The 17,276-nt window shown below is 50.4% G+C and overlaps 2 protein-coding genes across 2 annotated transcripts; both read left to right on the top strand.

Annotated features, from left to right (window-relative positions):
- Nucleotides 1-3,707: 3,707 nt before the first annotated feature.
- On the top strand, nucleotides 3,708-4,529 carry EI90DRAFT_1973368 (uncharacterized protein). Its single transcript, XM_039052391.1, has 3 exons — nucleotides 3,708-3,886; nucleotides 3,949-4,442; nucleotides 4,493-4,529. Exons 1-2 carry the CDS (start codon nucleotides 3,809-3,811, stop codon nucleotides 4,264-4,266), a joined length of 396 nt encoding a protein of 131 aa, XP_038907321.1. The 5' UTR covers nucleotides 3,708-3,808; the 3' UTR covers nucleotides 4,267-4,442; nucleotides 4,493-4,529.
- A 1,332-nt stretch (nucleotides 4,530-5,861) lies between these two features.
- On the top strand, nucleotides 5,862-7,659 carry EI90DRAFT_3297774 (uncharacterized protein; the record flags this gene model as incomplete). The annotated part of the gene is made up of 5 exons (XM_039067482.1): nucleotides 5,862-6,564; nucleotides 6,616-6,947; nucleotides 7,013-7,318; nucleotides 7,348-7,412; nucleotides 7,448-7,659. Exons 1-5 carry the CDS (start codon nucleotides 5,911-5,913, stop codon nucleotides 7,657-7,659), a joined length of 1,569 nt encoding a protein of 522 aa, XP_038907320.1. The 5' UTR covers nucleotides 5,862-5,910.
- Nucleotides 7,660-17,276: the final 9,617 nt, after the last annotated feature.

The raw sequence follows: 17,276 nt of genomic DNA, 5'->3' as shown, positions 1-17,276 counted from the left end.
CTGAACAACAGCGAGGGTGTTTCTCAAAAAGTCGGCCCGAGACATTCTTGTCAGCAAATCCGCAATGTGAAGATCCGTGTTTAGAAGCAATAAAGCGTAAGCGACCGCATGCACGACGTCTTGGTCAATGCGTGAGTCCAAGACCCGAATTCGTGCGATATGGTACCCACCAGTACTATGATACACGGGAGGGAATTGCATTCCCAAAACTTCACACTAAACGCCTCTAAAATGCGATCCAATTGCTGTGCTTCTCCTTTTAAATAAAGTTTATTGCAGAGACGTCCTAGGTATATGACTGAATGGGGTTTTTCACCATGAAGATAGTCGGATCTTACCTGAAAGCATTGTCCAACCGCATGCCTTTGAAATCGAAGTTGTCCATGTAGTACTTCAAGGATTGCTTTCGATAGGGTCGCTGCCAGAGAACATCATGAGAAATATGGTATACTCATCATGAGGCTGCTCACGTTCCACCAAGCCACTCTGCAATCTTTTCCATTGCTAGGAAACCCATATCCTCATTCCAGCATTTCGCTGCATACTCCTTTGCCCTAGCTTCCAATTCTTCTGGTTCCAGATGAATCTTGGTTGAAGAGGGTACCTTGACGGTTTAGATCCGAAGACGAAGCCATCGAGCTAGGGTGTGAATATGTCGAGCCTCTTCTGTCTAATCCAACTGCGCCATTACTGGTACCTGACAAGCCCATCGAGTTAGCAGAGGGGACGAGACGAACTGTACGATTGGAATCACGGTGACCCGAGCAAGGAAACCATCCTCTGTGATAACAGGCTTCTCATCCACGAGAATAGGTTCGGAAGCAGAGGCCGCATTGACGTGGCTGGATTCGGGAAACCCGTGCATCCCTTGATGGCGAGCGTGGGTCCGTTGCTGCTGCGGGGAGTGCTGTAGGTATCGCCACGCGCTTCGACAGAGGGGCGACTTCCGGTAAGAGGTGCAGATTGCACGGACGATGTTGTCGCATTCGAGACTGAACGGTTGGGAGGTTGGCGATAGGTTCGAAGAGAAGCGACCCGCGGATTTTGGCGATGCAGACGCAGAAGAGGGAGATGACTGATAGGACAGAGTCTGAAACGGGTTGGGGCTCCGCTGAGGGAGGCGAAGGTTTGTTGGCCGAGGAGACGCGTGATGGTCGTTTCGCCTTGCCATGGAATGATCAGACGAATCGCTATGTCCATTTTGAGAAGAGGTGGGTGTAGCCAAATGGACGGTGATTCTATTATCAGTGGCCGGAACAGGAGATGGTAGGAAGGACGCCGGAGTAGATGAAGGTGTGTAGAAGCTATCTTCATCTGAATTTCTGGAAGTTACTCGAGATGGTCTTGTGCCGAAATCATCTGGAGTTTCGGATAATGAAGCTGCTTCAAGGCGAGCGACAAGTCTTAGCGTATCACTGGGGAGTTGGTTCCACCTTGGGGAGGTGTTCGAGCGCCAGGATCAGTCTTCCCAGAACTGCTGGGATCGGAACCGTCTGGTTTCCAGGTGCGACTGGACCTGTCTGAGGACATGCTTGGCCGAGGATCAAAGGCGCTTTTTCGCGGGGTGATAGGGTGAGCTAAACCTTTGAAAGCGGATCTAAAGTCATCCGTAGCTATAACAACATCCCCCAAGTCTGTGATTCCCTTCTTTATGCTTTCCCCTGACTTTCTGCCCGAAGTGTCAAAAGGAGAGAGCCTCGAAACGTCAATGCTACCAACACTCATGCTTCGCCGTCGCCCAGCTTTGATTGTGGCATTTTGCGGGTGCTCGACAGCACGTGGCAATGAAGACACAGGCGCATAACTCGGAGGGAACAAGGGTCTGTCATCCTCCGAAACTCTGGAATCGACTGAAGCGCGAATTGTTGGAAGCTGCTTGGGCCCCGTAGAGGGAGGGCATGAGAAGACATCGTTAGATTGCATCGAGGAGAAAGACCGAGATGTTGTGGGAAGAGGGGGTACAGGACTGCGCGAAGAGGAGCGGGCACTGGGGAATTAGGTACCGTGACGGAATTGAACGTTTCTTGTCTTTTCGCGCTGCTGCTTAGTATCAACTTGTTGAAAAACGCTCCTGTCTTTGCCCGCATGAGGACTTGTGACAAGTCATGTCAAGATAAATGAGGCAAATTCGGAAAGCAGATGTACTTTGAATCTTTATCCTTGGACCGAAGTTTAACGAGAGCATAGATGCATTGTTCTGTATTGAGATGAGAGAGGATTTTCCACTTTTCTTTCCATGGGTTGATTCTATGCGGGATGGGCATGGTGACAGAGGGTCAGGTGAAATGATAGAAAACGACGAAGTTGAGGACGCCGCTCTATTGCGTGGATTGGAAGCGGGAGTGAGGAGGGCGGATATTTGTAACTCGATGGCGCAACCGAAATGGTCTTGGTTCCGGCACTTGGAGTGCTGAAGAGGCTTTGGAACCCACAGGAGTCTTGTTTACACCAACAATGCCGCACGTTCTTTCGCCTTTTGAACCAGGGTTGCAAGATCAGGACTGCTGGACGTGCCCGGGAACGTAGCAAGCTTCGTCGTTTTGGGTCTGTTTCCGCCTCTTCCATAGAATCAGAGTATCTGGAGATTGAGGATTTGCAGGTTTCAAAGTGGACGAAGAGACGGGATTCGCGTCAGGAGTAGGGGGAACGACTTTGGGTGTCGCTGGTTGCAAAGTTAATTGAGGATGATTCCGTGATATTGTCAGTGACGAGTCAATACTATCATCCACGAAGGAGTTTCTCCCGCAAAATGTCGGCTGGATTGGGGTGACACCACACCAAGCTTGTCTTCATCTACGCTGGCGTGATGTGCACGGTCCCGTCGCTATTCAATGCATCTTCAAAATTCCGTGACTGGCGGTTCCCGCGTGTCTCTGTTCTGTTGGCACCAGTAACCGTGAACTGGCACTATTTGCACCACGGGAGGAAGGGGGCCTGCTTTGGCGGTGGCCGCTGTGCGGCCCGAAGAGGCCGACATAGGTCCGCTCGACAAAGCGACTGCGCCCAAGGCAACGTTGAACTCAAATTCAAGTTGGTGGTGGGTTCGAGTCACGCGTTTTTCTTTATTGAGTAACCTTCAATATCATACCTCAGTGCTAAGGTCTGACGTAGGGCAGTAACACGACCGAAGCCGTAGCGTTGGTGAGATTGAGGGGCCACACGTGGGCAATAGACGCCAAGTACAGGTGATCGGTTTTGAATAGACAATGACAATGAAACAATTTAAATGTCAATCGATTCTGATGCTTGACACGCTGAAAACAAGTTTCCGTCAGCGTGCATCGCGCCATTGCCATCACAATCTCTACATTTTGGTGTCCTAAGCGACTACAAAGGTTGTTTTATGAGGTCTCGGCAACATCGGAAACGCATCTCTCAAGGATTCGACTCGAGCGCCTAAGCGTCTTTCAGCAACCTTGCTAGGCCTCCAAAGAAGCGGGTTGAGCCTCACCACTTCATCTACTCCTCCCTGAGCAGCGATTCGTATATGTTGCGTGCATGCTTCACGTATTCATGTGAACGCCGGACATCCGCGTCTGAAGCGGCAGAAACACTATCATCCAGTGGTGGCAGAAGCGCGGACAAGTCCAAGTTCGAGTTCTGAAGGCGTTTCAGATCAGATTGAGCGCCTTCCAGTGACAGAAGCTCGAGTCTTTCATGAGCTCTCGGGCACGTGGAACGGCTTTAACGGAGTTTAGACCCTTCTCCGGGACAATTGCCGCAAACAACGCCCGAGCGGGCAATTGGAAAGCTCGTTGAAGACGCGAGGAAAGCGCGTGTTCGCTTTTCTCTCCATTCTCTGGACTGCATGCAGTCATTTTCATCTTCTCTGTCGAGAACAGAGGCTCCTTCTCGTTTGCGCCTTACTCGAAATCCAATGCCAACTGTGCGTGGAGAGCAAGACTCTGAGTTCCCGCCGACACCTTCTTCGTCCTCCTCATCTCGCAGCTCACATCAAGACATGGCCGACATCAACAATTCCTCCCTTACCACATCGCCCGAGCCTCTTCCTCTACGGACTCCCCTGCTGCTCGCTTACGTGCATTGACAAGTCGCGTCTTAGCCAACACTTCCTCACAGGCGACACCTCCTCCTACGGACCGGGACTCTGAATCTGATGCTGCTACTGTTAAAAAACCACCTGCTTCAGCGTTCTTCACGACGGGACCTGCTCGAGTGTTGTCCGGAGAGCTGGAGTCGGACATTGAGTCCTTTGTCGGAAACTCCTTACCGTCTTCCGCGCTTCATCTGCGAAGCAGAGGCTAAGGGACCTGTACATCCGTACACTGGCTGCCAATGAAACAGATAGTACCCCCAAGCCTCCACACCGAGGCGCCGACGGTCCTCGTCTACAAGTCCTGAACCCTCACGCAACAAGGTCACTCCCAGACCTAATTCGTTATCGGACGACGAACGCGATCGGAAATCGAACACCCCATCCTGTAATATTGATCTCATTGCGACCCGTTTCCTCCTCATATCTTCCTTGTAGCTGCAGATAAGTCCTCCCGCAAGAGGCAGGACTGCTCGTTGAACATTTTACGAGCCAGACTCGAATCGTCCGATGTAAACACGGGTGAGTCACTTAACTTTGAATGCGAGTCCTTGACTGATCTGAGATTCAGATCTCGAAGAAACGCCTAATATCAACAGGACATGTGGGTCGACAGGAGCATCCGTGGGTCTAACTAACCGGCCTGAAATTTAGCTCATCCATTGCGCTCCCAAATTGAAGCCATCGACTTTAGTCACGACTGTAAGAATCGTATCTTAGCCATCAATGCACACCCTCACATCTTGTGTTGAACAGTGCCCAACCCAACACCACAACAGTCTCCGACACACACCCTTCACAACTCTTTCGGGAAGCAATTGCCTGAACGAACCAGTACGCCAAAGAATGCTCGCGGCAATGATGGGTTCTTGACATCAGATCAGAGCTCAATGAACCTCTCCTTTCACCCTCCTCCGCTTCAACTCCCTCCATCCCCTACTCGTGTTTCTCCCAATTATCGCACCCGGAAATCCCCTCTTATTGTCCCATCTGTAAGGCCTAGACTTGCCCGCGCGACCTACCTTGACCGATCACACAAGGCATCAACACACGAAACGTACACAAAGCAACTCGAAGAACAACCAACGACCGATGAAGAAGCTCTGCGAGCTAACCAACGTCGGCTTGATGTGGATTCTTTACGCCTGGAAAGCCTTATCCACGATTCTACCGCATCTGCAAGTACATCAAAACCAATTGTCAGTTCGCGACGAGCCCAGACGGCGCGATATGATCTGCAGGAACCGAACACGGATTCCGCCCCAGAGGGAGAACCGTTATCTGATGAAGAACTAGAAGTAATTGTTAAGGATGGCGAGCCCATAGGGGAGGAACAAATGGCGCCTTCTGCGTCGTGGGAGTATGGGATGACGCCACTGAAGACGTTGTTTAGGGCTGGAAGTATTGGACCGACTCAACAATCTACCCCTAAAGGCGACGTGTCGGGAGACGATTTGTCGAGGTCCTTGGGTTCGTCGAGCAACCGAAAATTTGCAACAACTTCAATGAATTTGTCAAGTTCACCATTTGATAGTGCTGACGAGAGCTGTACGCCCCAGATATCCATTGTCCATTGCAGTTTCTTAAATTCCGCTAATAGCAGACGACGGTGTTATGCGCCCTCCACGGACCTTCAAGGGCAAAGGGAAGAAGAAATACCAGCAAGATGATCATGCGCGCCCCGAGTCGTCAGTGCAGTCAGCAAGTTTCCCCCCGCCAACGGTCTGGTATTATGGCGTCACCCACGAATCCACAGTCAGATGACCTCTCTTTCCCCCATCGCCTGTCTCTTTGTCTCGCGTTTCAGGAATATCGGTTATCTCGAAGTCCGAAGAGTTCAAAACCCGGAGGGGACTATGGAAGCTTCCCAAGAGCAAAAAGCCATTGATCCTTCGTTGTCATTCATCCCGGACGAGCCGTCTATGCCTTCGTCCTCAGCGCTTCCCCCTTCCGAGAACGAGTCGCAAAATGAAGAGCAACCTGCATTGAATATCTCGCACCTTTCTTTCGCGACGCCCCCTCGCATTTCCAGGTCTGTAGTGTTCAACACACCGCCCCGTCCTGATGACCTTCCTGATCTCCCTGACTTACCCACATCTCCGGATGGGAGTTTACCATCCCCTACGGCGACTCGGACGCCCAACCGTAATACATTAATCGATGGGCCAGGCATGACGCGCACACCTCATCCTCCTGGTGGGTGGAGAACTCCAAAGCCAGGCCGCCCACATCTAGTTCCCGCTACTCCGCAAGATGAGTCCGGAGTGCTTGAGCCAAACACGGCTGAAGAAGTAAACGGGTCTGCTGTGTCCGTTCCCAATGGGGCGCGGAACAAACTGCGAGGGGCCCCTACTACACCTGATGCAGGCTTCCCAGCGCCGACACCTGAACAGGATGGGGGCAGGATGGGGGCTTCTACATCGATTTCGAAGACGCCGAAACCTCCTGGTGCATGGGCTAGTACGCCTGTTACATCCGCGTCCAATTCGTTACGAAAGGGGATTTTGAAGGTTCGATTTGACGAAACATCGCTTAGTAGCTCTGCCATATTGGAACATCAGGTAATGGAGGAAGAGCAGGAAGAACTAGTGACTCCCTCAAACAAGCACCGGAAGAGTATCCCTTCGGCCTTCGGCCCTAACGAGGGAGATGTGGCGAGTTCGTCCCCCTCTAAGGGAAAGGCAAAACCTTCCAGCAGGGATTCATCTCCTCGCAGGCGGAGACCCCGTATGAAAATGGTGGATGCCTTTGGAAACGAAATTCCAAGCTCACCTGAGATGCTACCTGCTCTTCGGGAAGAGGATAATTCGCCTGCCACCGAGGAGGAAATACAACTTTTGAGGTCAATTGCCAGGCAAATCCCTCTCATTGCTAAAGAGTTCAACGATGAAAGGTGCGCGTATCTTCCACTCTACAAGTGGCCGTGCGACTAATTCTTGATTCTCATGATGAATGTAGCATGTCCATGACTGCCCCGGAACCACTGAGATCGCTCCAAGAAATACTTGAGGAGAAGGATCGTACTATTGATCTTAAAGAAGCTTCCAAACTGGCCCGGGCGGAGCGTGCGAGGCTTCATCGCCAGTTGCAACTCCTTCGAAATGGAGAGGAGTCACTTTCTCAAGAAATTGGGCGGCTTGAAGGCGTAGTGAGGGCGGCAACGCCTCCGCCTGACCTCGAGACCGTTCAGACTAACCGCCGATGGGGAAAGTGGTTTGTAATGATCTTGATGACTCAAACAGTTGCCATCATTATCTTCGTAAAGTGAGTTTTCACAAACCTTGTCATTCCAGGCATCGTGCTGAGCCTTTTTTCCCCCCGGGGTTCGCAGGATGGTATCTCTACGCGCAAGATACATGTTCCTTACAACATACTATGACCCGCACTTTCCAGCCCTCTATGAACCTCTCATACCTACGGGTTGGGACATATCCAGTACATTTGGCCCACACAGTTTGTCCCTTGTGGATGGGGCAGCCCATTCTTCGGTCTTGGATACTTTCTTGCATCTCGCATCGGAAATCTTTTATTCCATCTTAGCGTTTTTCTTTGGAATGAAGACGTTGGATTTTACGTTACCCCCACCCCAACGGTTACCATCCTGAATAATCTCTGAAATTCCGGATCTTCGCCGATCCCTTAATTTATGATATTATTGGGTATTCCATTGATTTTGGTCATTTCTTCTTGGAGTCTGTCGTATAGGAAATAATTTTTGTCCGTTACTACATAACCTTAACACCAATGTATCAATGTTGGCTTTGGAAAAACTGGTTATGACCGTTCCGCTGTGGCATTGAGAAAAAGCCAACCTTTGCATACAAAGTAAAAACTGAAACGAAAAGAAAAGCACCACATGCACACTCAGAATCCTCATATAGTCCTCTACCATGGTGCTAATTAAATGAACAGTACTCCGTTTAGCTTCGCAGATCAGGGTACTCTCGGAGTCCGCCATAGAACTCTGAGCGGTGACTGATAAATATAAAGAGTGTTTCGTGTATAGTGTACATTATATATAGAGATAACACTACTGTAATCCAGAGTGACCGATCGAGCCATAATGAGGCCAACAGGAAGAGCTAGCTACAGCTCTCGAACTCAAATGGTTAATTAGCTTACCATGCTTCAACGCACGGTGTGCATGCACAGCTGTGAATTTCGGATCTTTGTACTAACGTGGTGTGCGGAGATAATATAGGCATCACAATGTTTCGACGGTGAACTGAACAGTTTCAACGAAGGTGACTATGGTGAGTTGTGGTTTCATATCTAGGAACGAGCGAACTGCCAAATTGTTAGCACTTGGCAGTCAGACTCTGAGTGTGGCATACTGTAATCTGCACGATCACTATTTTTCATTTGATGAAACCTGCAGACTTGCAGTTCCATCGTTATATCTATTTGATATCCTATTAAAACGCCAGCACCGAGCCCAGCTCAGCATTCCTCGGCGCTCAGGTTTGTGTCGCTTGCATGCAAACCCATGATCGACCCGCCTAAGCAGCAGCTGCAGTGGTACTGCAGGAAGGATTTATCAAAACAGGGAGACGCGAGACCTCCATACGAATCCGTGTCGGTGCGTACTGAGCCTTCACGACGTGTCGCCCATATGCACCCGCCCTATTCAGGAGTGAAGTATGCCCACAACTCCCCCCTTGTCGCTGACAGAGTATCCAGGGCTAGCCGATGGACGTATACAACTGACCACTGCTTCGATAGGTCCAGGGTGCTGGATGTACGTCGATTATATCCCCTGGGACTGGCTCGCTACACTCAATGATTGATGCCAGCCATGTGAGTTGTGCTAGAAGGACTAGAAACTTCTGTGATAAGGCACAGGAATTTGTATATGAATCCTACTGCCTGGACGATCTGGTCTCCATGTATTTACTAGCTACCGAAAGCGGGCCTGGAGCTGAGAGGGAATCAGCGTTCCATGACAGAGACTAATACACGAGTAACCAAACACCGAGCATCTCAGCCAATGCCGCAATGGGACGGCAGCGATTTGACAACCCCACGGCAGGTTCAGTTGCAGACCCGAACAACAATAAACTATTGAGCGATGCTAACAATTCCGTAATGTTGAGGTTGCTGGATGACCTCATTGCGACACAGTCGGAAAGCACACGATGTCTTGAGTCCGGTGTGAACTAGAGGATGTTGGTCGCGTAGAATCACAGCAGTGCATCAAGTGTTGTTTGGAAGAAATCGCTCTCAAAGGGATATGAAAATAAAAGGCCCTATTCAACATACGATAGGCACGAAACATCTCCTTAAACTGACAAGCCTCAGCGGCTATCTTAATGACGCCCCCCTCCCTGTCAGCAGAGTTGGATTTGATGTAAAGTCCACCAAATACACCGGATGGTCAAAAGTCCTTCCAGTCGTGCGAACACTCGGCTCAGACCCTTTCCAGAGGCCAATGGCAAAAAGGGGTATCATGAAGTCATAGAAGCTGGAGTCTGCCTAAGATGCTTGTTCATCTTCAGGCTCGTCCGCTGATGTAAGCGAAGTTGCTTACCCATACATCTTTCCCATGCCTCCCTTGAGGCTCTAAAACGTCGGTCCGCCTTGTGTATGGCGTAACAAGTGTGATTCAATTGACAATGGCACTGTGATAGAACATTATCCAAGTGGTCACCATGAACCCAAACAGAATCCTAGAAGATTGCAATAAAGCTTCCCAATAATGCACGGAACAACTGAGGGTGTCCACAAATTCTTCGAGAACCACGTTGGGGGCCGAAATCAGAGCATTAAAGTATGAGGATTGCCTCGTCCCGACAGCTTCTTGCTGGGGCGGGTGGGCTGCGTCAGAGAAAGATTCGCTAGCAATACTTATTGAAAAGTGGGGTAGAAATTTCGACCAAGTCTTAATCTTGGCATTGTTAACTCAAGTTGGGAGGTTTATGTGTGTGAGACTTGGAAGGTGACAACGGATGCAGATGCTCATCCAGTCGGGCCCGCAATGACGCAAACAAACAACCATCAACACGAGGTCAGCACAAAACCTCGCTAGCAATTTCTTGGAACCCATCTTGGACATGAGCGCCTTGCGTAGATCAGCGCGGAATGTGGGCACCAGCTCCGCGAAGGATATTGTTGCTGGAAGCACAAGAGGCAGGAAACCGGGCAAGTCGGGGACGGTGAGCGCTAATGTGAGGTTTACGCGTCAAGTTGCTCATAGTTGAACTAAATCTTGCGTTTAGGAGGTAAGGAAGTCCCCAAAGAAGGGTGTTGTTGAAGTTGTGGTTGAACAGAGACCCAGACGTCCCCTAAGAAACCGACAGCCGACTCCGATTCCGACCACAGATGATCACGCCCGAGAGACATCTGAGCCAGCCGAACCGAAGAATACTCCTGCGAAAGTTGTTGAACTTGTCGAGAAGCCCTCAAGTGAGGAGGAATACAAAAATCCGCTTGAGGGATTTGGCGATCATACCTTTTCAACCATCAATGCATCTCTGGATTCATCTGAAGGCAATGAACCTCACGCGAAAGAAGCTGTTCTCGCCTGGCAGGCTCAAGCAACAGAGGAAGGAGGCAATGAAGTCACCCCTAGCTCCTCCCTTCCACCATCCTCTCCCCCCCACCTCTCTCCGACGAGTCCGATGAAGTCGACGACATACAAGTCAATCAAGACCTTGTCCCTCCGACTGAGGACCCTAGTTCGATGCTTGATAATACTTCCGACATCTCAGACCCATTTGGATTCTTTGCTGCTGAAAAGAAGCTGAAAGAACGACGTAAAGAGTTGCGCTCAACGGCAGAAGCAACACCACCTTCCCCCCAGCCATCTTTCACACAAACAAAGACGCCGCGTGTTTCACTCGCTGCTTCGACATTAACCCGACCTGCATTTTCCACCCCGGCGGTAATACCGAGATATCGCTCGCGTTCTTCTTCTCTTTCTAGTGTGCCTGATGAAGGGATTGGAATACCTGCGAAGAAGGCACGGGTCAGCCAGGGATCCTTTGGTGCCGACGTCCCAATTGGAGGACAATCGAAACGCACGCGTTCCGCCCAGGTGCGCCCAGAGTCACCCTATGAAGAAGACGATGGCGTCCCTCATCGCCGAAGAACAGCACGCAAGGTCAGCGGCGGCTCATCGAGTGCGGGCGGAAAGGGGAAGAAGGTCGAGAAAGCGAAAGATTCTCAGGGTGGTAGGAGACCGAGAGGGGCCGGTGCCGCTTCTGCTCGTCGCCGTCGGGCGAAGCAAGACGAGGAAGGAGAACTTATCGAAGGTGCCGACGATTCTTCCGAAGACGAGATCGCCAAGGTACTTGCAACTCCCTGATCACCGTGGTCATGCTAATCTCGAATCTGCTGCTCAGAGACCCAAGCGCGACAGAGACCAACTCGCAATTGCTCGTGCTAAACGAATTGCAGAGTTCAAGGCGCTGGATGACTACGAATTGGAAGTGGAAGAGGTCTTATTTTAATGTTTGTTTCCCGCGATTTTTGGACACCTGAGGGTTTTCTGTTATTTCTGATCAAGTCCCTTCCGTGCTCCCTTGTATCCTATAATTTGATTAACATGTGTATGACGGACGGGATTCCTGTTCTTATTGATCACTGTTTGGTTCGAGGCTGTGCTCTCACTGGGCCTGGAACAGGGCCTTTGCAGTCTTTGCAGTCGCTCAATCTGGCTGGGCTGGCTTTTCCAGCGCATCTCACATGAACTTGCGATACCCGGGAAACACGGCACTTGACATATCTGATCAGAAACGTCGCGGTTGGGTGCATCCAGTATGAGTTCCGCCCCAGCACCGCATCCCATCCCGACGGTGACTGTCGTCTCCGGCCCTGGTCCAACGTCCCCTGTATCTCAATCCTCGATAACCAATCCACTTGCTCAGCTTTCAAGAAATGCAAGCGTCATATCATCCTCAAGCTCATCATCTTCTTCGTCATCCTTGATCCTTACTCCTCCAACTCGCCCTCGACCTATTCGAGCGTTTTCTTCTCAGGCACACACTAGCGTGTCACCTCAGCGTGCGGGTAGCCGCGCACAGAGCCCTCATTCTCCTGGAACTCCTCTATTTTCTAGAGCACCTAGCTATCTGCAACGTCAGCTGGGCATCGGGGATGATGTGCCAGCTGACTTGGCACTTCCTCCTCTATCCGTTCCAGATTTATCAAAGACTCCGACCATCGGCGCTACTGTGAGAGCCACCACACCCAGGGAGCCCCGCTCAAGGACAAGCAGTGGAACGGCCATCCGGCGTCTTTATTCACCCGAAGATTTCGAATTCGGTGACGTGCTTGGGGAGGGTTCTTATTCAACTGTACGCTTGTGTGCGGCTTGAAAGCACCTCTTCTGCGTATGCTTATCGTGCTATTTTCCCGCCACGTGCAGGTACTTTCGGCCACGTACCGGAGAACAGGACAAATTTATGCAGTCAAAGTCCTCGATAAGCACCATCTTCAGCGTAACAATAAGGTAAAATATGCATATGTAGAGAAGGACAGTCTGGCTAGACTCAGCACTGTCGGCCATCCTGGTCTTGTGAGACTTCACTGGGCGTTCAGCGACACCACCAGTCTCTGTATGTCCCTCAAACGACTTTTCGAAATCAGTCTGATCTTAGCCCTCAGATTTCGTACTGGATAAAGTTAGCAATGGCGAGTTGAATACTAGGATCAACATGGTTGGTTCCCATCCCTGCGTTGTTGGCCACACATGAGAACCAATTCGCTTTATTCTTTACTATGTCCACACCAGTTGGGCTCGCTTTCTACCGAATGTGCTCGCTATTACACTGCACAGATGATCGATACCATCTGTTGGATGCACGGGCTTGGAGTGCTCCATCGGTGCGTCACCCATAGAGACCTAGGGGTCAATCACAATGACTAGGGTTCCCAGGGACATGAAACCTGAGAACTGTCTTCTGGATGACGACATGCGGCTCAAGATCACTGATTTTGGCACTGCAAAGATCCTCAAAGAAGACGATTCTGGTGCGCCCATGGTCAGCTGAGATATATATTATTCCACTCATATTCGGTTCAGCCGAGTCTCGCACGTCATCCTTCGTCGGGTCACCAGGGTACATTAGTCCTGAACTCTTATTATCATACACGTGTGGAAAGAGGTGATCACATGCCCAGGCACCGCTTGCCCCCTCGTGCTGACTTTCCTTGTTTTGCAGCGCGGATTATTGGGCTATTGGGTGCATATTGTACCAAATGATCGCAGGAGTACAACCGTTCAAAGCTCTCACACCGTATCTATCAATGGAGAAGACCAAGGTGGCGGATTATTCCTTCCCGTCTGGATTTGACCCAGTCAGCATGGACTTGGTACAAAACTTACTCGTCATTGAGCCTGCTAAACGACTCGGGGATGCGGCTCGAGGGGGTGTCTCAGCACTCAAAGCACATGCATTCTTCGAGAAGACTGATTGGTCGAACCTTTGGACCTGTTCTGCTCCTCCTCTTGAAGCTGGGCTGGTCAGGAATGAGCTCAGCACACAAACGTCCAAGAACGGTGAACGCGAACACGGGATTGGGGCGGCGTGGGAGGCACTCGTGCAGGATCTCAGCGAGGATGAAATGGATGATGCGGAGTATCAACGAAGCCCGCTACAATTGCCAGCCGCTCGCCGCGTTCCAGCCCTTAACCGAATCGAGCCACCTCGCCCCCACTTCCCTTCTCATGATGAGGATGGTGGTTTAATACCATCCGCACCATCATCCGTCACCTCAATGCCTAAGTTCCAACCTGCGAACGGGAGTATTAATGGCCATGTTGATCCGAGTTCCATTCTAGCTCGGCTATCGCTTGCTACGGCTGGTGGCACCAAGAACTCCTCCAGCGATGACATTCGTATGCAAATGCGGAATCGACGCCACCTAGATGATCCTTCAAGGAGCAACCTCGACCATCACACCCTCAACCCCTCCTCCGACCTACTCGCCGGATCTCCTGCTCATTTTATCCGTAGCCCTCCTGACGGTGTGATCGCTCGCGACACACACTTACCTGAGATACGCCGAGGGAGCTCCCAGATGCCACAATTATCATCATCTGCACCAATAAAGGGTTCCCCCATGTCGACTTTGGCACGGAGCGCAGGACGACCCAGCAGCTTGGTCGAGAACGGAGTGCTTTCGGCTCTATCTTCATCTCCCGCCTCAACCTCCTCTGGAGAGTCTCGGTCTGGTGCTCGGTGGTGTGTTGCTTCATTTCCTATCACAGGCCCCTATTCATCTCATCCTTCCTCAGGTCAAAGTTCCTTTTCCCAACAGAGCGCGTTATTTTCACTGCTCCGGTGCTCGTCCGGCGTCGCAGCATTCTACCTAGTCGTACGAAGCACCGTATTCTTGTCTTGACTGACTTCCCGCGAATCATGTGCCTAAAATCCGGCGGCAACGATAGCAAGGAGATCTCGGAGAAGGTCAAGATAAAGACCGAAATTTTCTTTACTCCCCCACCGCAATTATTTAACTCCAGGTCCTGGACATCAGCCGCTGGGTCAGCTCCTCTGCCTGATGTGATGGAATCAAACAATGATGGCGACGATGACGATGAGAACGGGATACCTATACCCAAGACTAGGTCGTCAGCCCACACCCATCAAACCCGTAGCGGGTCTTCTAAACCAGGTTCAGGGCCTTCGTCATTTCGATCGCGAACGATGAGCGCTTCCTCGGCTGCTTCAACCCTAAGGCGAGGACGTAGTCGATTTCGAAAGAATTACAATGTTCTCAAATCTGTCGAGGTGAAAGGGGAGAAGTCCTTCGTCTTGCAAACTGTGCGTGGTAGTCACCTATACCTGCTGATTCACAAAACCAATACTGTCATTTGCACAGGAGGGAAAATGTTACACTTATACTGCTGAAGACTGCGCAGTTGCCCATCGATGGGTGCAAGAGATAAAGAACATACCGGTTCCATTGCCTGAAACTTGAAGCGAAAACTGACATTTTACGTCGTTATGCACTTTAATACTCTCATTGTATGGGGCGCACGTTTTGTGTTATTTTCACTTTCTAGGGTCCAAGATCCCTCTGGTGAAGGTTAGGTCGGAGACACGGGTTTGCTGTCCTTGGGATTTCTACTTGTGGGACTACTTACTTTATGTTAACCTCGTACATTGCATGTGGGACTGTATGGACCCTGTATGCCTATGTTTATCGATCTCAATTGAGTTTGATCGTACAGCAAGAGACAAAATCGGCGCGTCCAATTTGGATGACTAATCCCCATACATGAGTAACTGATCTATGGTAGCTGCTTGCCTAAACTGGTCGCTCACCATTCATTTGGTGCCATTTTTGGAACAGCACATGACCGTCGGGGTTATTCATCCGCGATGCTTTTTTTGTCGCTTGCTGTAAACGGCATTCTCCCTGGTCACCTGGCTATCGCTCATTATGCAACATCTAGGGATACCCATAGAAACACTTCAAAGTGACTGTGGGCCAAAGATACTACAGCTGCTGGAAGAAGACGCGCTACTTGCTATCCACGATCATGTTGCGGAATCGCAGCAAGTGGAGCTCGTCATAGAACTGACCTCACGGCTTAATCCAAGCAATTTAGTGGGTGAGGTTCCCGATGACGGACTACTCGAAGATCAGAGTCTCGAACTTGCCCTGAAGCTCGAAGCTGAAGAGTTGCGGAATCAGTCAGACGCTCGACTCGCGCAGGACCTAGCCGTCAAGGACGTCGCGGATGAAGTTGCAACGCAACAGGCACTTCAGAAACTGGCAGCAGAGGAGGTTAGGTTTTTGCTCTCGTGGGAGTAAACCAAACTCAGCTCCTCTTGTCAGAGAAACGTTACGGCTGATGCTGTTTTTGCTCGCGCTTTACAAGCGGATCTGAACGCTGGCCATGACACTCACCACGATGCTGAACATGTCTTAGGGCTAGACACCGTGAGGAAGACTCTGGTCAGCCCGATCTAGGCTGTTGAAATGTCAAAGCTCATGCAATACATGTTTTGTCAGTTGCCCGATGACCATCCTTCGGCATCAGGGAAAGGGAAGGGGAAGGGTTTTATAGGCCAAGATAACGAATCAGACATTGCGCCTACCGTTCATGGTAACATTATTCGCCGTCTACGAGAAAGTGACTGATGTGCGTCTAGGGGAAGAAGACGAGGAAGTTGAGGGTGAAACCGTTGCCAGCGAGCAGGGATCGGTCGGCGCGCAAGTTTTTTTGCCGAAACTCAGTTGTGGGATTTGCTTCGAGCAAATTAGTAAATTGGTCAAATCAGTTGATTTTGCTGATGAAGCATCCTCATCGAGGACGCTATACGGCATCGGTCTATCGTGCCCATATTTTCACACGTACTGCTTGGAGTGTCTCCGCACTCACGTACGGGTAACGCTAAACGATGCAAACGTCCTCAGCCAATGTGTTTTCCCGATATATTGCCCGCAGTGTGTTGCCTCGCAATTTCAGTGGTCGATAAGTGATGATGATGCTGCTTCCTTCCTTCCACCTGAAGAGTTGGAGGCTTGGGTATGAAATGTTCATTGCTGTCCATGTTTTAAGCTCTTAGCTCTTATCTATGCATAGGTCGCACAACGGAAAAGAGAATCTCGTCCAAAGGTCTGCGTCACCAAAGAAAATATCACCCACATTGACAATTTCTATCTCATGAAGTTTTACTGTCCCAATGCGCAATGTTCTGCGCTTCTTTTCATAGACGACCTCGATTCTTTCCAGGCACCTTACTCTACTTGTCTCCACTGCGAAATTCCTGTATGCTTGTCGTGCAGATCAGAATGGCACCAAGGCAAGCGGTTCCTGAAATACAAGAGGTTGGTCACCCAAAGCTAACATTCCATTGGTAGATATGAGCTGCGAGGAGTATCAGGTATGAATGACTACGCGAGAACTGGGTTAGGTACCAAATTTCACTCGCTTGCTAGGCACTCCCCGAAGATGAAAGATTGCCTGAAGGCAGAATGCTCTTCAAAACTGCGAGAGTCCAACTTTGGCGGCGCTGCCCAGGGTGCAAGGTGTGTGTGTGACTAACAGCAGTCGACTCAGTAGGCAAATGAAGAATAATTTCAGATTGTTATCGAGTTGAAGGACGGGTGCCGACATATAATCTGCCGTTGCAAAACACAGTTCTGCTACAGATGCGGGGCTTTGTGGTCCGATGGGAAATGTAGCAGAACTCCACCGTGTGAGCTCTGGTCTGAGGACGAGTTAATTCGTCATGAGCAGGAGGAGGAAGGTACGACATCGTCTAAT

This window comes from Cantharellus anzutake (assembly GCF_015039405.1).
Source record: "Cantharellus anzutake strain C23 chromosome Unknown EI90scaffold_475, whole genome shotgun sequence".
Lineage (NCBI taxonomy): Eukaryota > Fungi > Basidiomycota > Agaricomycetes > Cantharellales > Hydnaceae > Cantharellus > Cantharellus anzutake.
Note: the sequence above shows the minus strand (reverse complement) of the source record. Positions and strands in the feature narration are given on the sequence as shown.